At 37.7% G+C, this 22,223-nt stretch overlaps 1 protein-coding gene and 1 pseudogene across 3 annotated transcripts in view; one reads left to right on the top strand and one right to left on the bottom strand.

Moving 5' to 3' along the window:
- The window catches only part of ROCK2 (Rho associated coiled-coil containing protein kinase 2), a 108,552-nt gene that overhangs the window by 33,843 nt on the left and 52,486 nt on the right, over positions 1 to 22,223 (bottom strand). For all 3 annotated transcript variants that reach the window (XM_045844295.1, XM_045844296.1, XM_045844297.1), the window contains exons 4-8: positions 9,435 to 9,572; positions 5,679 to 5,939; positions 5,228 to 5,372; positions 2,694 to 2,832; positions 52 to 143 (exon numbers count right to left, since the gene is read on the bottom strand). In XM_045844295.1, coding sequence (XP_045700251.1) covers positions 52 to 143; positions 2,694 to 2,832; positions 5,228 to 5,372; positions 5,679 to 5,939; positions 9,435 to 9,572 — 775 coding nt within the window. The remainder of the gene's footprint in view (positions 1 to 51; positions 144 to 2,693; positions 2,833 to 5,227; positions 5,373 to 5,678; positions 5,940 to 9,434; positions 9,573 to 22,223) is intronic.
- LOC123822397 lies at positions 13,038 to 13,968 on the top strand (annotated as a pseudogene).

Below are 22,223 nucleotides of genomic sequence, written 5' to 3'. Positions count from 1 at the left end.
AAAGCAATTTAAAATGTGATGGGATGGAAATATTTAAATTTACTGACTTACTCTCTCTTATGTTATCCCAATTCCATTGATCATTCTTAAAGAAAGGATGTTGTTTTATTTCTTCTACCCCATTTCTCCCAAGTCGTACCTCCCTAAGCAATGCAGATAAAGATTATGTAAAAAGTAAGGTTAGGAAAAGACAAAAATATTAACTCTTATCTCGACAAGGATCAACATAAGGATCACAAATGAGTTTGAGACATCTTTTTTAAAAAGCTTCAGCATAAATATTTCTCAAAAAAAAAAAAAGCTATCAAGTAGTACATAATCTCTACAGATAGGTTAAAAAGACTGTAATGTATGTATTGGGCTGGCCAAAAAGTTCGCTTGGTTTTTCCCATAAGCTGGTTCTAGTAGCCTTTAGTTGTCTTTAACTTCATTCAGAACAATTTTGTTAGGCTGTATTGTGACAGCTGTCACATCAGCGTGCATTTTAAAAATCTTATCAAAATTGGGGAATTCTTGTATAGCCATTTTAATATTGAAGATAGAGGAAAATATGCAACATTTTTGGCATATTATCCTTCATTATTTCAAAAGGTAAAAACGAAACACACACAAAATTTGTGCAGTGTATGGAAGAGGTGCTGTGACTGATCGCACATGTCAAAAGTGGTCTGCAGAGTTTCCTGCTGGAGATTTCTCCCTGGGCAGAGCTCCACGGCCGGGCAGACCAGCTGAAGTTGGTGGCAATCAAATCAAGACACTAATTGAGAACAATTAATGTTTTACCACATGGGAGATAGTCAACATACTTAAAACATCTAAATCAATAGTTATTGGTGAAAATGAAAAACGTGCTGTTTATTTCACAGAAAACATCACATAAACTTTTTCACCAACCCAATAAATGCCATGGAAAGTGAAACATTTCAATCTGTAGTTTGTGTCAAACAAAAGTACGCATGAGACTTTCAAATAAATAAGTTCACCTGTGCATGCTAAAACTGCATGACAAACTTTAGGATATAAAATGAACAATGATCTAACTTCTAGCCCAGAAGAACTATCAAAACCTCTCTAATAAAAGTTATTTTTAAAAATCTCTCCCCTTCTTAAAAAGAAGTCACATACTGTATTTGAAGCTATCCATATTTACTCTGATAAATTATATTTCTATATTTATATTAAAATTATTATTCTGAATACAAGAAAAATGTAAATAATTTCATTCTGAGTCTTCGATTAAAACTGAATGAAAAAATGTTTTAAAAACTGTATGAGAATAAAAAGCATTTTTTTACATGCCCTGGAGCAATGTTTAATATAAGGGGAAAAACCTATGAACTTTAGAGGGAAGTGCTCCTAGCCACGCTAATGGCATCAAATTCTTTTTAAAACTGCAACCTCCTCCCAATAAATTGCTACAGCAAATCTTTCATGAATGGTACTCCTTTCAATGACACATGCTATATCCTATTTTATCTTTGACAAATTATGGCCACCCTATCAAAGCAAAACAGTGTATAGGATTTGTTCTGAGTTTATCAGCATGGGTTGTACATTAATCATATAATTAACAAATATTAAAGTTTTATCCTACAAATGATTGATAAACATAAAAATGATTAATTTCTCTGAGGAACAATATAAACAACTTTTGTTGCTTCAGGTGGAAATTCATAATATTCAGTTTGATGAGAATGAGGGAAAGAATTATTGTTAGTAAAAATATTTTCTGATGTGACTTCTCAACGTCAATTGAATTCTCAGAACTCCACCTGTAAGATTTTATCCTACAAAAAGTGTACGAAGATGGTCACTACAGTACTTCTTGTATCGGCACCTAGCTAACAAATATAAGGTGTGTGAAGAAATCACAGCACTTCAAAGTTATAAATGGCCTTACTCCTTAATCTATTCTGATCCCATCATTGTATGGATGAATAAAATTATTTTCAAAAAAAAAAACAGTAAAATAATCTCCCTAGAATCATAAAGCTCGTCAGTGACAGTCTGGGCTAGAGAACGGGCAGCCTCGCGCACGTGCGGGTCCTTCGATGCGACGACCCCGTCACAACCCCCGTCACAACGGCGAGCGGGAGCCGGAAAGGAACTGCAGAGCACGCCAGGGAAGGAACTCTGTCTGCACAGCTGTTCAGCTTCCCTTTCTGAGGCCGGTTTTCACCATGTTGTTCATCTACTTTGTTTTAAGAAATACAGACTTTCCAGGACAGACCTGCTCATATTCAAATGCAAATAAACAGGTTGGAAAGAAAGCACTCGCAAGTTAAACACGAACAGTTTTTGAGATTATAATCCGTTGAGTATTTATCTGCACAAAAGGCTGTTCTCTCAAAAACTGTGCAACAGGGGTAGCATGGCGTAAGCCCCCTTAGAGGAGAACAATGTCAATGATACAAAAGTTTTATTTCTCTCAAACGCATTATTTTACAAAGTTCTATTATTTTTATTTTTAGACACAAGGGTTGAGAGTTAAATTACAATTGGGCTGCAAACCCAAAATGACAAGGTAACCCAACCCCAGGCTTAGCAGTAAGAAAAGGCTAACCCAGAATTAATCCAATTTAGATAAGAAGAGAGACTGATTTCATAGGTAACTAAGAGTCAGGTATGCTTTCCTCTCTACAAGTTTGAAAGTTAAAGGTGTCCTCTCCCCAAAGACCATCAATGCATATTACCTATCTGTGAGGAAGGCACAGATGAGATTCTTTGCATGTTTAGAAATTTCTGCATCTTCGGGGAAACATAGGGAGTTCTTATGATCCATAATTTTGCTATATGTTCCCACAAGTGAATCTGCATAAAATGGAGTATCCCCTAAAATTCCAAGAAAGAAGACATTCAGTGTAAATGTAAATTCAACACTTTTCACCTAATACTTAAGTATGTTAAGTTTAAATTTGTCATATGAGTGAAAAATGGTTACAAGCCAGAAGTCTCATTAAAAAACAATCAGATATAAACCAAGGATATATTTAAATTTTAACCATACCAATGAATCATCAACCCTTGTGAGCAAAATAAAATCAATGCTAACTCTACAATTTTATGGGTTTTTAAATAATGGGAAACAATTTACTGAGTTATTAAAGGAAAAGATTACTAAGGGAAGTCAGATCAGGCTCCTCTAGAGCTTGATCTGAATCACGGATCAGACTCTCTCGGATCAGACTCTCTCGAGTCTCTAGCTTTGTTATACAAAACAGTAGCCACTAGTCATATGTAGCAATTTAAAGTTAAATTAATTACCACTAAACAAAATGAAAAATTCAGTTCCCTAGTCCACTAGCCACATTTTAAGTATTCAATGTGGCCAGTGCTACCACAGAGAATGCACAGATATAAGCCCTTTTCATCATGATAGACTGGACGGTGCAGCTCTAATAGGAGTTAGACCAGCCCTATTATTTTATATATGGGGAAGCCAAGCCCAGGTAGATGACATGTGATTTGCCTACGATGACACATTATCTGAAGATCAAAATGGCAGAAATGGTATCACAATGTAGTGTTTGTGAGGACTGATGACTGTGACAAAGAGGCACTGAGACAAGTGTAAAGACAGAAAAAGTCGAAGGCATCATTTTTGTCAGTACTCAGCTAAAGCCACAAGGCTTAAAGGCCCTGCTGGTATGCCTTAACTACAGGTCATCTTAGTCCAAAACAGACTTTCCCAAATCAGTCAATCCAAAACTTCAAAAGGGGTACTCAGGTAGGTAGTTTTTAACTTGTTTTCAAAGGGGAGCGGACGGAGCTTTGAATTCAAGATTCTTCTAGTGCCATTTTTAATTGCAACAGAAGCCGTTAAATGAACTCCAGTGCCAACCTGGCAAGCAGCAGAGTAAGCTCAGAATACTGCAAATCAGTGCCACCGGAAATCATCAAATTTAGCTCTCAGAGTTGAAAACAATGGCAGAAATTTAAATGGTATCTTCAAATGAGCCATGTGACTTCCTACAAAGTATATTATTTTCTAAATCCTTAGGAGAGTCTAGGGAAATAATGGAATATATTCTGTTTCAAAAGACTACAAGATACACCTAACGCATCATCAGATTGGGCCAGAGGTGGGGAGAATGGACCGCTACCTGGAAGCATATGGTGAAAACCAAGAGGCCCACTACAAAGACAAGGTCGAAAACAAAGCTGGTCATGCTATGACATAATACCAAGCATAGCGAGATCAATGCTACATACCCAGGATGGTCAACAAGAGAAAGCAATTTATGTCACAAAAAAGTTCCCTGCCTATTTGTTACTTAAATTTGGGATTTACCAAAATGTTCTGAATTTTTTTAAAGCAATAACAATACTCAGTAATTGTACAGATTTTATAGATTTTCTACTACCAACTTCTCTTAGGGTAATCACCCACAAAACAAATTCCTCATTTTCTAAAAATATATTCTCAGCTCTGAGGTCATTTCGTATAATATTATTAGCCTCATCGCACTGGCCCCGGAGAGCAGTCCTGGCTACGTCTCCCCTCTTCCCCAGCGGAGTGACTCAGTCACCGGCTCCTGGGCCAGAAGTATTTGCGTGTCCTAATACTCAGGAGTGGGAAATCTTAAGAACGTAAACCTATGATGTACAACACTTAAGCCTTTTAAATTTTGATTTAGTTAAAGTGAAAGAAATTATTAAATTTCTGAGACTGAAATATTATAAAATATATCTTGATACTCGAACAGTCAATAACTACATGATTTATTTTACTGGAATTTCAAGCCAAATATATAAACAAGTAATAAATACAAGAAATACAATTAACAAAAATCACTAACATAATTACATAAACTAAAAAGTATTTTCATTCTCTATTATTACTGGAACAGATATGAACAGCTTTATATTCAAGATATTTACAACAAATACGATTAATCAAAAAAATCTTAGAATGGAGGCCCACTATAGCTATAAACTTACTTCTTGTTGTATTTTCTTAACAAAAGGTCTGCTGGAGGAGTATTTCCTAGCCGTATACTTTCAACCCCTTTCACATTCTGTTCAATCAATCCCCAGTAGGAGATTTGGGTTTAATTCTCCAATTCACAATCTGTCACAGCAGACACTACTAATTCAAAGTGTTCAGAGATGCTACTTCTTCCCTAGGACACATGCAATTAATCTCCTTATATTCCCAAATTCCTGAACTAGAGCTAAAGTATCATGAGATGGATTTGGAAAAAAGAAAAGTTAAATATTTACTTACCCACCAGCATCTCAAAAAGGAAAACACCCACAGACCACCAATCACATTCTCGCCCATAGTAACCATCACCCCCTTGTGATTTCAGAACCTCAGGTGATATATAATCAGGGGTTCCAACTGCTGTGTCACAATGCACCATGCCTGTCTGGGGAAATAGCACAGACAGAGAGAAGATGTGTGTCAAATCACACGTAAATGTAACTAATTTGTTTATTCCATACAAGCGACCTAAACTGCTACCAAGAGAACGTCACTGCTGACATGGCTTGGCAGGACAGAGAGCAAGTGCATTATGAAATGCATAAAAATCTGGGTGTTTCCTCACCTTGTTGGAGTCATAGTTAGCAAAACTAAATTTATCTTTGTTTAAAACTCTAAAGTCTAGATTTGAAGTGTTTATTTTTGTTTCTCAACAAAACCTCAGCATTTTTTTTACTTGCTTAGTACTTACTTCATCCATCTTCATACATGTGCCAAAATCTGCTAATTTTAGATGTCCATGTTTATCCAAAAGCATGTTGTCAGGCTTCACATCTCTGTGAATTAAACCCATGGAATGGATGGCATCCAGAGCAAGAACCACTTCCGCGGTATAAAATTTGGCCCATTTCTCAGGCACGTCATAGTTACTCATGAGGTTTACAAGGTCTCCACCAGGCATGTACTCCATCACCATGTACAGATACTTATCGTCTTGAAAGGCACAAAAGAGCTGAAAAACAAAATGGTAAAAAAAAATTTTTTAGAGAAAGACAGAAAACCCAAACCATAAACAGAACAAAAACAAAAATCTGTTATTACTGTTATTGAAAAAACACACAAATTATTTTATGTACAAAACTAAGTTGAACTTTATGAAATTTTCGATTTTAGATTGATCTGGACATCTTTAAAGGAAATCAGTTACAGACAAAACTTTGATATGGGTATCTTCTTCCTACTTACTAAGAAAATATGTATAAATAAATCATTTTCCCTCCTGGAAAATACAGGAATCTTTTTACACAGAAATATTTTAAAAGAAAAAGAATGCACAACATAAAAGGTGAAAGAACAACAGAAAAATTCATAACAAAATCCCAAAACACTGCACATAACTCACAGAGAAGAGAGCTGAGGCAGTAGGAGCTGTTCACAGACTCGGTGGCTGCCAAAAGAGGGGATGAGCGCCATGCCCCTGGAAGAGCGATTGGCGGCCGCATTTGGAACAGGTCCTTCTCCTCTTTCCCCTTCCCCACCTTCTTGCTTACAACAGCAGCAAGTGACAGTGTTACCTGGATCCATACTAACATAGTGGCACTGATACCAGAGAAATTAAGACCCCAAGCTAGGCTGCCCCCAGGAAAGACACAGGAATCACAAATTCAGAAGAAAGTTATCCATATTCCATCCCCAAACATGCCCCACCCCTCCCAGAAAAAAGCAATCACAAACAGAAAAGGTTTCCCCAAAGAGTAAAAGAGAGCAAAACCAAGAAATCAACATTTGAGTAAAACAAACATCATGACATACAAACAAAGAATTGGAGAAACAACAAAACTGCCCATATACACATGGATTTATATTGAGGTTTTCTATTCCATTTAGTTGCTTTATTTTTACTCTTACCACCAAGTACCACAGTGTTTAATTCATTCTGTTGAACTTGAGTGATATTGATTAGGGTCCTTAGATTTATCGGTTTATAGATTTCATCAAATTTGGGAAAATTTTGGCCATTAGTTCTTCAACTATTTTTGCTGTTTCTGCTCCTGTCCCATAACCTCCAACCCCTTTCTCACACTGGAATTACTCATGTAATCTGCTTGATGTCATACAACAGGTAACTGATACTGTCTTTGGTATTTTCCCCCCAATCTTTTTTATTTTCTTGGTGTGCCTCATGTGGTATAGTTTTAATGCTTTGTCTAGAGAAATGAAATACAAGGCTTGTATGCAAATGTTCACTATTTATAATAACCCTGAAGTAGAAACAAATTCAAATGCCCATCAACCACTAAAGGGACAAAGAAAACTGAGTATTATGCATGCACTGTTTCCACCCACCAGACACACTGCAGCAGTGCTGATGCCGACAACACCTAGAGTTGGCATCAGAGCCCACACGTTAGAGCTCAGTCCTCCACAAGGCTGCCCTCACGGCAGACATCAGCCACACTTTCGGAGTCCCCAGGCTACCGGGGATGTAAGCTCTTTTCTTAAATGTTGTTACATATATCAGGTGCATACGTTCAAGGTCATGACTACCTGCACATTTGTATGTGAATGTTAAGCCATAACGTTTAAGCCATCATTTTGGTTGTAACACGTTTCGTAAGGGTGTGTGATATTTGATAGTAAATTGTATCTGAGAGAGACCATGAATTCTGAAGTCAGTGTTGGCATAGTTACTTTACTTCGTGAGCTTCAAAGTCAGTGTTGTATTTTTTTTATTTACCATTGAAAATGTCTGGAAAAATATATTGATTCAATAATCCAGGAGATGTTGAAGAACTTCAGCAAATACTATTCAAGTCCAATGATGAGAATGGTAAGAGTCAAATGTGAAAAGGAAAGCGATTTATAAGAGGAAGATTATGTGGAAGTTCGTTCAGAAGATTCGGATATGAGCAAGATATTTCTAGTGAAGATAGTGAAGATGAATTAGACATGAATGAAGAGTGAGAGTGTTTTTTTGGAAAGGATAAAGAATCAAAGTGGAGGGGAAATCCAGTAAGAAAACAAATTAGAAAGCAGCCGCAGAGTATTTTGTGTCAACTTCTGCTAGTTCAGCTGAACACAAAAATGTCAAGACAGAACTTGAAACTTTGAACTGATTTATCAAAAACAATACTTTAGATCTTATTTTATTATATACAAATAAATACATCAATTCTATCTCAAGCCAGTTTTCATGAGAAAAGAGATGCTAAATGAATAGACAAAACCAAATTGAAAGCATTTCTAGGCCTCTAGTATACAGCTGGTTTACACTGCAGTATCAGCTAAATTTGCAGTATTTATGAGCTACAGATGGTAGTGGGACTGAACTTTTTACACTTAAAATATCTTTACAGAGATTTAGATTTATTCATAATTGTATCAGGTTTGATGACAAACTTACCCACTTAGTATGCCTAAAAATGGACAAATTATTGCATGAAGTTTTTTTCATCAATGTGGCAATTTTTTTTTAAACCTCAAAACTGTCTTCTGTAAGCAAGGTATCAAACTCCCAGATCATTTAAGTCACAGGTGGCAAACACAAGGCCTGTGGGCTGAATCCAGTCCTCCACCTTGTTTTATCCGGCCCGGCACTGTGTTTCTACCTGGCGGCAGAGCCGAGCTCCTTGCCCCTGGTTAAGGAGTAGTTACATTTACACAGCCCTAAAATTACACCCGGCCCTTTGAGGGCAACCGTGAGGCTGATGTGGCTCCCGCTGAAAATGAGTTTGACACCCTGATTTAAGTATTCTGCATATGCATTGATACTGCTAATTTTACTCCTGACATTTGTTCAAAATGTTTGTAAAATTAGCTATTAGTATAAAACAATCTTTAGAGAAACAAAGCTAATAAGGGGTATCACTGAAAGAAGGCAACAACAGAATCATCAATTCCTTACTAAGTCAATACAAGGCTGAATTAGGAACCCAAGACTGTCTTACATTATAGGTAATGCATAAAGGACTAGAGAAGAATTTTCAAAATCTTTATTGCATGAAATTGTTTTTTCTTAAGTTGTCGATGGTTTATTGATAATATTAAAGTAGAAAGATTCAAACAGCCCCACGTGGTGTTTTGAAATTCATCCAAACTGCAGGCTGGGTGACCTGCAGGTTTGAGAGACTGCCCAGTCCAAGAGCTTGCGTGAAGTTTTTTTTATTTTTAGACAGGTGGATTCTTGTTTTCATTACATAAATCACAAGAAAGAGTAGACAGGAGATAATGGCATACTTTTAACCAACCCAACCCCATTCTTTGTAAAGGGATTAAAAAAGTTGTAAGTAATAGTTGCTTCTATAAATAAATGTAAGTTTCACAGGTCATGTCCATATGAATACTACCTAGGGACATTAAACAAGTATATAAATCAGATCTTATTTAAAATAAGTGTGTTGTCACTATGTAAAGGAGATATAGGATATTTAGCACATAAAAATAATAATTATGAATGATAAGCACTTACAAAAAAGAGAAATACACTTATAAAAGTCAGTATGCTTACCTGAACCACCCAGGGACTGTTGGCAAAGGCCATAATATCTCTTTCTTCCCAGAAAAAAGCAGAATCTGATCTTTTTATCATTTCAAACTTACTAAGAAGTTTCATAGCATAAACCTTCTGTGATGCTTTATGACGAACCTGTTGATTTTTAAAATACAAAAAATTAATATTTTAATTTTATGAGAGAAAGGTGAACAGATCATGCTATAATGCTATTATTAAAAGACTTTAGTTACAACACATAACGATCCTTAGGTAACTAATAAAAAGTAAAAGAATATCATTTCTAATGAAAGAAACAGGAGAAAATTCTCAACAGCCTGAATATTTCATGAAACACACCATACCTTCTTTAAATGCCAAGTTCAAAATACAACTCTCATTTCATCTCAATAAAGCTGAATTCTTGAAGCTTCATTCCCTCATGTTAATTAAGCTAACCAATTTTAAGAATACTGTAAAATGAGAAACTTATAAGATATGTACATGTATCCTCCACTATCTTAACAGGAAAAGAACCTAATAAATAAATGTAGGTATCAAGGAATATTTGTAATTTTGTTGTCATCCTTATTTCTTTCTACATATCCTATTTAAAAGGTTTTTAAGGGAAATAAACTATCAACAATGCGGTTATTTGATTAATTCTTATCTTCTTCATTAAACTATAAATTCTGTAAGGGCAAGCACAGTGTCTGTTTTGACCTCTATTTTAGAATATAACATAGCAAATTCACAGAGCCAATCAGATTTAATGATTATAATAACTAACATTTACTGGATAATAATAAATGATAACTGCTAACATTATGCCCGGATGTCTAACAGGATGTTTGAAACGGAACTCCAAGTCTCCCCCTGAGCTTGCCCCGTCCTCCCCACTGCGGGCACGGCATCTTCGCCCTCCAGCTGCTCTGGCTAAATCCCTCTCTTCCTCTCACACAGCTCGCCGAACTCATCAGCCAGTCATGGCACTGCCGCCTTCACGGCGTTTCTGAAGCCAACCACTTCTAACCATGTCCACTGGTACCACCCCCATCTAACATTTCCTTTCAATTTCCTGCAACAGTCTCACCTAGTTTTCCTGCTGTCACTCTCACCCACCAACAATCTGGTGACCTCTCCAAAATATAAACCATTTCCTGTCACTCCTCGCCTTAAATAACCCTAACAGGTTCTCATCTCATTTCTACGTGTCTGGTTCCCTCTGTCTGAAATCACCTCTTACAGCAAGCAGGACCCAGTCCCTCACTCCTTTGAAATTCCTGCTCAAATGTTACCTTCTCAGTGAGGTCTACTCTCATCAAGCCACTTGAACTTTCAACTCATCCTCCCCCTCTGCTGCCCACACAGTCCCTACTCCATTCTCTCGTCCTTGCTTTTGGTCCACCGCACTTACTACCATCTTATACACTATTTTTAGCTTATTTATTTTATTATCTCTCAGCACTAGAATTTAAACTCAATGAAGGCAAGGATCCCTGTTTTGTTCACCGCTTAGTCACCAATGTCTACGATAATGCCTGGAACATAATAACCTTTCAATAAATTTGTTGAAAGAATGAATTTACTGTGTGATGCTTACTATGTGGCAAACACAGAGTGTTTTGGTAAATGGACTATCTTATTTAATGTTTTCTCTTTTTTTAATATTCACCCTAGGACATGCCTATTGATGTTAGAGAGGGGGGAGGGGGAAAGAAACATGGATGTGGAAGATAAACATGGACCGGCTGCCGCTAGTACACACCCTGGGCAGGGGCCAAAACTGCAGCCTAGGCATGAGCTCTGCCTAGGAATCAAACCTGCAACCTTCCAGTTTACGGAAGGGACCATGCTCTAACCAACTGAGCCACACTGGCCAGGGCCATCTTATTTACTCTTCATAACAATCCTAATGAGGCATTATTTTCACTTGTTACAAATGAGAAATTTGAGGCACAAAGAAATTAAGTAACTTGCTCGAGGACTACATAGATAGTAAAATGAAGACTTCAAGGTTGTCTGCATCCAAGAATCTGTACCTATGCTATTTCCACATAGATATTACCCGCAATTAGGATGCCTTCCCCAGAACAGGGCCAGACTGGAGCTATTGAACCAGCCTCCATCCACTCAGTGCCCCTTCCCTTTCACTCAGAAGTATGCCGGTCTTTGTACAACAGATTACATGTTCATAGTACTGAGGACTGGAAGGAAGAAGACAAAAGGTAACTGAGCTCCTGCTGACAGATCAGACCTAAATGACAGAGAGACCTAAACGATCTAGCCTACTCCCACCTTCCCAATTTAAACCTTGTCATTTTCTTCTCCTTGTTCATACTTCAGGCACACTTACCTTCTTTCGGTTCCTCTAATATATCTTTCCAGAGGATCTTTACTGGCAACCTGGAAGGTACTAGAAAATCTATCAGTCTCCTGACTTCAACTCTTCCCCAGAGACTAGCCCTTCTCTACTTAACTGAAATATAAACTCGAATGAGTGACCACCCTATCCAAAGCAGGAATTCACTGCTCTCCACCCTAGAACTCTTACTTGTTTTTTTCCTAGCACACACCATACTTGTAATTTTTTATGTTGTTACCTTATATTTATTGTCTATCTCCCATATTAGAACGTAAGCTCAACAAAGGGTAAGATTATTGGTGCCTGTTTCATTCTCCAGTATACCCTCAGTGCCGGGTACAATGACATCACTGGCAATTAAAATAGATACTCACTAAATATTTGATGAATGAATTAATGTGTTAAAAAAAAACTTTTATATTGGCCAAACTATAAATTTCCAGTTACAAGAAAAAATCAACAGGTAATATTTCTAGTTATCATTCATCAAGTACTGCCCACATATGAGATCAATACTTTTATTATATTGATTAAAATAAGACCAACCAGCCCTAACCAGGTGGCTCAGTTGTTGGCGCATCGTCCCTACGCACCAAAAGGTTGCAGGTTCAATTCCCTGTCAGGCACATACCTAGATTGCGGGTTCAATCCCCAGGTGGGGTGCATACAAGAGGTCAATCTTTCATATTGATGTCTCTCTCTCTCTCTTCCCCACCCTCCCCCCTTCCTCTCTTCCTGCCCTTCCTCTCTTTCTAAAATCAATAAACATATCCTTGGGTGAAGATAACATTAATTGATTAATTAATTTAAATAAAGTCAACCAAAGGAATGCTCATGTCCTCCCCAGAGAAGATATGGAAGAACCATACTTTACAGATCTGAAAATTTATAAATGCAATAAAATTTTAGAAAATTAGGCAATGATGTACCTGTTCAGTAAAGAGAGCGCCTCTCCCTCCATCTACCCATGTAAGAAAAGCTGTTTGTTGAATGGACATGAACAAGTCATTGACAGAAAAGACAGACAAGTCTTAGCATGAAACAATAAATATGTTATCACTCAGGATCATGCCCTTCTGGCTAGGATAAAGTAACTAGTACCGGCACGCCCTCCCACTGTAAACAACCATCAAAATGACAAGAGAGTTTGACTGGTAGTGGGAACAGAGAGGGGACCACAGAGAGCCCTGAGCAGCCCCACCCCCGCTGCCCAAGAGGAGCCACAGCTGCCGCAGCTGCCCACCGTCACCGCTACCATGACCAGTGAGGCTGAGACCCAGCAGCTGCCCTCTGCCGATGCCACCCTCACCCTTAGCACTGCCAACACCAAGCCCAAGCCTGGCACCACGGGTAGCAGTGCAGGGAGCGGTGGCCCATGTGGCCTTGTCAGTGGGGACAAAAAGGCCAGCGCAACAAAGGTTTCGGGAACAATTAAATGGTTCAGTGTAAGATAGGGATATGGTTTCATCAACAGGAATAACACCAAAGAGGATATATTTGTACAGCAGGCTGCCATAAAAAAGAATAACCCCAGGAAGTACCTAATCAGTGTGGGAGCTGGAGAGACTGTGGAGAAAAGGGTGCAGTCAGTAAATGCTGCAGGCCCTGGTGGAGTTCCAGTGCAAGACAGTAAATGCATAGTAGACGAACCATCATGGACACTATCCATGTCACAGGGGTCTTCCACCAACTGTCGGCAGAACTGTCAGAATAGTGAGAGTGGGAAAAAGAAAGAGGGATCAGGGAGTGCTCCCAAAGGCCAGGTCCCACAGTGCCACCCTCTGGTGGGTGACGGTTCCCACCTTACCGCATGCAGAGACCCAGTGGGCATAACCCACAGTCTCCAATCACAGTCCTCTCTCCTATGCAGGGAGAAGGGATGGAGGGTGCTGACAACCAGAGTACAGGAAAACAAGGTAGACCGGTGAGACAGAGTATGTGTGGGGCTACAGACCACAATTCTGCAGGGGCCTTCCTCACCAAAGGCAGCCTAGAGAGGACATCAATGAAGAAGATCAGGAAAACCAAGGAGATGAGATGCAAGGTCAGCAGCCACCTCAATGTCCGTACCGTGGCAACTTCAGTTACCAACCCAGGTGCCCAGAAAACCCTATTCCACAAGATGGCAAATAGACAAAAGCAGCTGATCTACCAGCTGAGAATTCATCCGCTCCCGAGGCTGAGTAAATGCAGGCTTACCATTCTACCAGCATCCAGATTAGTCATCCAAGAAGAAGAAATGAATATGAAATTCCAGGAATAAGAAATGAACAAAAGATTGAGGCTGAAAACCTTAAATGCTTGCTTTCTGCCCACTGACTAGATAATTAGAACAATCTGCATTATCTGTTTTATTGTTTTTACCTAAAGATGTCTTTTGGGTAATGATCAATGTGTTGTTTTTTCTTAAAGCCTCATTTTTTCCCATACACGTTTAAAGGTTTTTAAACTGCTTCATATCTGGTCAAGTTAAAATTTTTAAGAGCCTCATTTTTAATTTGTAATAAAAGTTTACAAGTTGATTTTTTTCAAAAAGGTCAGTGAACTGCAAACACCTGTTAAAGGTCTTAAATAAATTAAATATGTGTGGGTAAAAAAAAAACCACAACAAAATGGCAAAACTCACGAACCAACTTTGTCAAATAGGCAGCACAAGACTGTAATCCCTGAGAGAAGAGAAACTCACCAAGTCAGCACCATAACTATCCAAACACTGTCTCGACCAGCATCACAAGCTGGTCATCTAAACTAAGCATAGTGGTCCTGACGAGTTGAGGAAGCAGAGACCAGAATTCAAGATGGGTAAGGCAGGTAAGATTATGCTGGGGAGAAACAGGAAAGTAAAGAGCAATGCAGAGGGAGGTGCCCAGGAGTACCATGTGAGTGAGTCCTTGGCTAAGGGATGAAATACCCAAAGAGAAAGTACCCAAGGTTTACCAGAGAGCAACTGCTATGGGGTTGATAATAGAAGAGGCACTACAGTTTAAACAACATTGAAGGGACATTTGATTTCCAGCCACACAAGAGCGGAGAAACCTTGCCAATTTTTTGGACATCCAGGTGAGATTAGGAGAAAGAACCATGCTCTGAAGCAAGGCCTATTCTAGCACTCCCTAACAAGCCCTAATAATGCCAAACCCTGAAAGAGCAAAAGAGGAGCAGAGTTGAGAGGGTCAGTCCTCCCAGCAAAAAGGACTTAGGAAGCAGCCTGGTCTTTTCACATATGTACATTCCCAAAGTAAAAAACAAAGCCTGCACAAGATACAGGTGATCAGCAAATAACTGCACAGTTTGTTAAAATGAAAATAAACATTCATCAAAGAAAAACAACAGAATCCAGAGTTTCTATCACATATCAATTAGGACCAGTATATAATTTAAAATTATGATAGGTAAAAAGGAAAATGTGATTCATGGTCAAGAAAAAAATAGAAACCCCCAAATAAATGTTGGACTTAGCTAACAAAGAAAATATGTTAAAGAAAAAATTTAAAAATAGTCTTGAGTGAACAAAGGGAAGTATCCACAGGAATGGAAGCCACAAAAAAGAACCAGGTGGAAATTCTACAACTAAAAAAAAAATACTAAAATGGAAAACTCATTGGAAAGGCTAAACAGAGAATGGAGATGGAAGGAGCCAGTAAACCTGAACTCAAATTAATCTGAAGAATGAAGAGAAAAATTAATAAATGAAAATGAATTCATCTTGGATTCCTGAAAGACATTTTTAAACAGTCTAAAATAAGTGCAAATATAAATGGACTAAACACTCCAATTCTGAGGCAAAATTATGAGAACTGATTTAAAAGCAAAATCTAACCTTATATATTTTAAATAGAAGACCAAATAGGTTGAAAGTAGAAGGATGAGATAAAATATACCATGCAAATGGCAAAAATAAGAAAGTGAACACAGCAATATTAGTAACAAAGTAGACTTCAAAGCAAAGAGAAAAAGGATAATTCAGACAAAAAGAGTGTAACGCATCAGGGAGGCATCGAAATTCTAAATATGTATGCATCTAATAAATAAGCCTGAAAATTCATGAAACAAAAATTGACAGAATTAAAGAAAAAACTGACAAATCCATTATTTCAGTTGGAAATTTTAACATCCCCTCTCAGTACTTGATATAACAAGTAAACAAAACTTCAGTATGGCTATAAAGAAAACAGAATGAGAACTGCCTAATCAAATTACAAGTATAAATAAAGGTTATTACATCAATACATTATATCACTTCTCATTTTAAAATATTTTGATACTTGAAGTATTCTGATATGCTGCAACTTTACATGAAAAGAATCCTATATGCAAAGGGCCAAATCTGTTATGATGAGGGTCAAAGGTTACATCCATCTTCTATATTAACTTACTAAACTGGAATAACAATTCCTTTTTTTTTCTTTTTTTTTTTAAGATTTTATTTATTTATTTTTAGAGGGGGAAGGGAGGGAGAAAGAGAGAGACAGAGAGAGAGAGAGAGAGAGAGAGAGAAACATCAATGTGCGGTTGCTAGGGGCCGTGGCCTGCAACCCAGGCATGTGCCCTGACTGGGAATCGAACCTGGGACACTTTGGTTCCCAGCTTGCACTATATCCACTGAGCTACGCCAGCCAGGGCTACAATTCCTTTTATTTATATAGTATTATGACACTTATAGAATGCTGAAAATAAACCCATGGAAAAGCAATATGAAAACATGGGTGGGGCCCTGGCTGGTGTACCTCAGTGGATTGGGTATGGGCTGCAAACCAAAGGGTCACCAGTTCAAATCCCATCAGGGCACATGCCTGGGTTATGAGCTAGGTCCCCAGTAGGGGGCATATGAGAGGCAACCACACACTGATATCTCTCTCTCTCTCTTTCTTATTCCCTTCTCCCTCTCTAAAAATAAATAAAATCTTAAAAAAAAAAAAAGAAAGAAAAAGGAAAAACAAAACCCCAGGTGGGGAGCAGGGGATTAAGGGACAAACCATCCTAGTCTTAAAACTGGAAATACCTTGCACAGCAGATAGACCAGATTTTTAACTGATTTTTATGTCCAATAATCAATCATCTCAAAGCAAATGCTCATTCCAGCGCTGCTGTTATATGTTGTTTTAAAAAATGTTTAAAATGTTGTTAAAAAGAAGTTGCTATGGTATCCCCTCCTCTATATTTATGCCACTCTTCAAACCTTCACTTAATCTAAGAACAAATTAAATTTTGAATTCTCCCTAACTTCATTACAAAAAGCAGCCCATATAACATGAGTCAATCAATTAATTTATACTGTAATATTATTACTTATGACTCAGACCATAAAAGAATTTTAAGAATTCTATTGTAAAGCATAGCTATGAACAGAAACAAAGAGATACTTGTCAAATGGTAGAAAATAGTTAAATATTTGTATGTTTAATCTTTTATAAATGAATTAACGAAACAAAAACAAGTCTGGGAGGAAAAAGGCCATTCGTTCAAATAAACAAAAAGTTACACAAACAAACATAAGATGATTTTCTAAACATGAGAAAATGCTTATTGACTTTACTTTTGGTGATTCTTTATGCAAACTATTTCCCTCTGTTTCCATAGTACTTATAATAAATTAATATTATAATTAGTTGTGTACATGTCTGTTCTGTAAGTTCCTTCAGGAACAGAATACAAGCATTAATATGTGCGATGCCTAGTGACTGGCATAACGGTGAACTAACTCTGCAAGTTCAGCAAAATCATATCTATATATATAAGATCTATAAAATGTTTAATAAATAAAGACTATTTGGGTAGATGCTCTAGTTAATGAGGCCTGAGTTTCATTTAATCTATTGTGACCGAATACCTAATTGGCTCACAACACAAGAGTCAAGAACCACCAGCTTACAGTCTTTGACCTGATCCACAGAACCAACATTGGGAGGCAATAATTGTATTCATGCCAAATATCCACTTTTAAAATTCATTAGCACTAGTACTACAAAGTACTACAATAAAGCACTATTACTTTAGGAAAGCTGGTTTCCATTGATCTTCCTTCTGACAATGTCCCTTTCTGAATGGTTCTATTATAATCTCCCTCAGAATCTCTGTATATTCCTCTTTGTTTTTAGCTCCTTCTCTTCTATTCAACATGGACGGATAAAACCAGTAAGACACAGTAGCTATTCATTATCACACTGCACGGAGTGCTGCTTAGAGGCAGGGATTTAGATGTCAACAAACCTGGGCAAACATCCTACCTATTTATGAACTATGTGGCCAATTAACCCCTCTAAATTTCAGTGCCTTCGCCTACATAGGAATCTCACAGAACTGTTGCAAAGATAAAATGAAATAAAGAATATAAATACTTAGCACACAGAATATACTTAATGTGCTCCTAGTCTAATGTTTCTATTTGTTAGAGAAAAGATTGTTAAATTCCTCAGTAGGTGTTGCAAAAACACCATATAATTGACTATATATACATATGTTAAATAAAACAACAACAAAAAAGAGTCAAAAAGAGTTAACAGTGGTTTCATCTCAGCTGATGGAATTCTGGATGATTTTTATTTTCTTTATTTGTTTATTTGTATTTTCTACAGCTAATATGTACTTGTTTAAAAAAAAAATTTAAGCGAGTAAAACATTCTTACATGTACCTAGAGACGTGCTTGGAAAATCCTAAAATGAGCCTAGTGCTCCTGAAACATTTTTGGACAAAAACTTCTGAAAAATGATTCTAAATAAAGTGCCCCATTTGAGGCTTTCACATTTATTTTTAATATCAAAACAACAGATTATTTTACAGGAAGATCCAAACCTGGAGCAGTTACCGTGCACCATTACGGTTTCCACTGAAGCAGCAAGAAAACGGTAGCCTCGTTCTTTGGTCTGGTTGCAGCAACCAAGATTGAATGGGGGAACGCAGGAATTACAAAACGTGGAGGGAGCAAGATAATGTTTGCAGCTCAGAAATAATCTTGTAACCAGCAGAGAGTCTGTCTTATTCCAAAAAGGGACTAAAAATTTTGAGTTTACATGACAAGTGTTAGAAAATAATTTCCCTTACACTCTTGCCTACTGGTTGATTCCACTTTAAAAGCATAGTTTAAACCAATTAATCTAAAAGCAAGTGAGTAAGGGGAGGGGGGAGAACAACATCCTCATCTCACATCTGCCCTGAGTTCTGTCACTGAGGGCCCGTATCGCCTCAGCACACCGGGTCCTCAGGAAGCACCTGAACCCAGGAATCAGGAAGGATCGCAGTCAATTCACTGCAATGCAAACTTTCTATGATTCAGACTCTGTGTTGTACAGAATGTAAAAAGGCAAGAAAAATCCAAGTGGACCTATGCAGTTCCAATGCATATTGTCTGAGGGTCAGCTGTGTAATTAGAAGATGCAGACGAGAGATCACACTCAAATAAAGGTCAGGAAGGAGAGTAAAGGGGAAGCAGGGGATTTTTCTTATTTTTAAAAATGAGCACTGAAAACAGAAAGTGAAACAACGTGACAGAAGAAATAGGTAAACAGAGTATACTCTGAAATTAGTAGCCTGCCCAGAATGAATAGTATCTAATGGAAAATATGGGTAAAAAGAGAGAATTGCTGACTTCTTAAGACTGCTTGAAAGGCCAGGATGAAGACTTTAAGCTTTATTTAGTAGACAAGGGAACCAGGAATGCAAGGAGATACAATGAATATATTTTAGAAGGATCAATTTGGCAGCAGTTTGTATTAGGCAGATTAGACCTCTTCTTCTCATTCTTTGTATATCTCAATATAGAGAGGAGAAGAAATAAAGAAAACATAATGAAAAAAACAAACAAACATTTATGTTAAAAAAGCCCCATAGCAGCCCTGGCTGGCGTAGCTCAGTGGATTGAGCGCGGGCTGCGAACCAAAGTGTCACAAGTTCGATTCCCAGTCAGGGTACATGCTTGGGTTGCAGGTCACAGCCCCCAGCAACCACACATTGATGTTTCTCTCTCTCTATCTCCCTCCCTTCCCTCTCTAAAAATAAATAAATAAAACTTAAAAAAAAAAAAAAGGGAACTTGTTCTCCCAGGATGATTCTTATTTAAAAAAAAAAAGCCCCATAGCTAATTCTATTACACAGGGACTGGAGGTAGGAGTGGTACATGAAAATATAAGGACAAGTAGCGTGGAGAAAAGACAGCCGAACAGCACTGGGTCCAGCTGAGCTTGGATAGCATGAATCTACAGATAACTTAATAAGCATAGTCTTGATATTTTCTCTATCAGTACTTCCTAATCTAAAATCAATAGCACAGTGTTAGCCGAAGTGGAAAACAAAGGAGAACACAATGTATATGCTCATACCTGACTAGGGATGAAAGGATATCTTGGATAAAGGTGATGGCAATGAAAACCAAAAAAGCAGAGAGACTGAAGAAATATTAGAAGCAGGACTTACTGAAAAATTAAATATAAGAAATGAGAAAAAGAGAAATCAATAAAATGATTCCTAATTTTTTAAAAAGAAAGATTTTGGCGGCGGGGGGGGGAAGAAAAGGAGAGAAACATTGATGTGTGAGAGAAATTGGTTGCCTTCTTCTCATGTGCCAACTGGGGACTGGGTCCACAACCCAGGCATATGCCCGGACTGGAATTCAAGCCAGCAACCTTTTGCTGTGTGGGACAATACCCAACCAGTTGCGCCATACCAGTTAGGGCATGACTCCTAATGTTTTATTTGAACAACTGGATTGCCACTGGAATCATCTATCAAGATGGGAAAGTTAGAGGAGGAACAGATTTGTGAAAAAATGGTGAAGTAAGAGGGAATCTAGAATTCTAATTTCACATGGTTTAGGTAGTTACGACACATGTTAATGAGATGTCAAATAAGCCATCATATATATGAGTTGAAGAGCAAAGCAGACAGTTCTGAGCAGTAGCTATAAAGTTGAGCCTTGACATCACAGGAATGCAGAGGCTCACCTTGGGAGAGAATGCAGATCAGAGAAACAAGGGTCGAGCCTCTGGGAATCACATCAGGCCCTTGATTACCATTGTGCTGTTCAACATCGGTGTGCTACAGCGTGGATGAGGGGGCAAATCCATTCCCTGCCAGGGCTACTGCCTGTGGAGTCTGCACAGTCTCCCCATGTCTCCATACGTCTTCTCTGGGCACTCTGGTTCCCTCCCAATCCGAAAGATGCGCACATGCGGTTGGCCGGTGTGTCGAGTGTCGGCGTGTGTGTATGTGAGTGCGCCCCACAATGGAACGGTGTCCTGCCCAGGGCTGGTTCCCACCTTTGTGCCCTGAGCTACTGGGATAGGCTCTGGCTGCCCTCAACTCTGAACTGAAATGAGTAGGTTGAAAAATAAATTATTTTACTTGTTTTGATTAATCTTTCTTAAATGTATGTATAACTCACATCTATCTCAATGTTTAATATTAGAAGGGTTTTGGGTCTTTACTTAGAAGTTTGGTAATGTTTTTGTGGCCACAAATACAGAACTTAACTCTTGTTTATATCAACTAGCCGATGGTAAAATGGTTGCATTAAAGTATGCCATTTCCCTTAAGGTCACAGCTTCTAAGAACCTACTGATAATGTTAAGTGAGGACTTACTTTATAATATTTAGAAGTCAGGTGAAGAATGAACCACTAAGAGATCTGAGAAGAAAGAGCCAGGAACATAGGAAAAAGTAGTGTTTCAAGAATAAAGAACAACTGAATACTGGTAAGAGCCTGTGAAATAAAATTACATACAAAGTCTGTATTGGTTGGCATAGAAAAATGGTTTTGACCACACAGCAAAGAAAATGGACCCTGAAGTCGTCTGCCTAGGTTCAAATCTCAGTTCAATTACTTAGTAGTTATGTGAATTTTGGCAGGCTATTTATCCTATCTACCCAAATTTGTCCATCTATAAAATGGGCATAATAGTAAAATATCTATCTAGAAGAACTGTTGTGAAGACTGGTTACTAAATTGCTTAGAAGCCTGCCTGGCATGTTGTAACTAGTATAAAAAAGTATATATTTATTGATATATATAAAAATGCAATTTACAAAACCATTTACATAACATATATAAAAAACACATATATTACACATAATTTTAGAAACAGAAAAGTTGGGAAGTTACATATCAAAGTAATAAAAGTAGTTCTCTCTCAGTAGTGGAACCAAAGGTGATTTTAAAAACTGTAATGTTGGCTTATTTTCTCATTATTCTACAATGAACACATTCATCATATAAATAAAAAAAATTAATTTCAAGGGGGAATTAGAACTGATGCAATTTTTATAACTCAGTGGGGAAGGGAAAGGTTTCAACTTTCCTAGAATACAAATAATTAGGATAAAATATAACTTTCCACTGAAAATAATTTGACACCACTTTTCCAATAGTCCCCAAATGTTTCCAGTTATCAGTGCACTCCACCTAACCCTAAACACTTCAGAGCTCTGAGAGTGGGAATGCATTTACATG

The sequence above is a fragment of the Phyllostomus hastatus genome, unplaced genomic scaffold (genome assembly GCF_019186645.2).
Source record: "Phyllostomus hastatus isolate PE091 unplaced genomic scaffold, TTU_PhHast_1.1 phas_contig_402, whole genome shotgun sequence".
In the NCBI taxonomy this organism is placed as follows: Eukaryota; Metazoa; Chordata; class Mammalia; order Chiroptera; family Phyllostomidae; genus Phyllostomus; species Phyllostomus hastatus.
The sequence above is the reverse complement of the archived record's forward strand: the minus strand, read 5'-3'. Positions and strand labels throughout refer to the sequence as shown.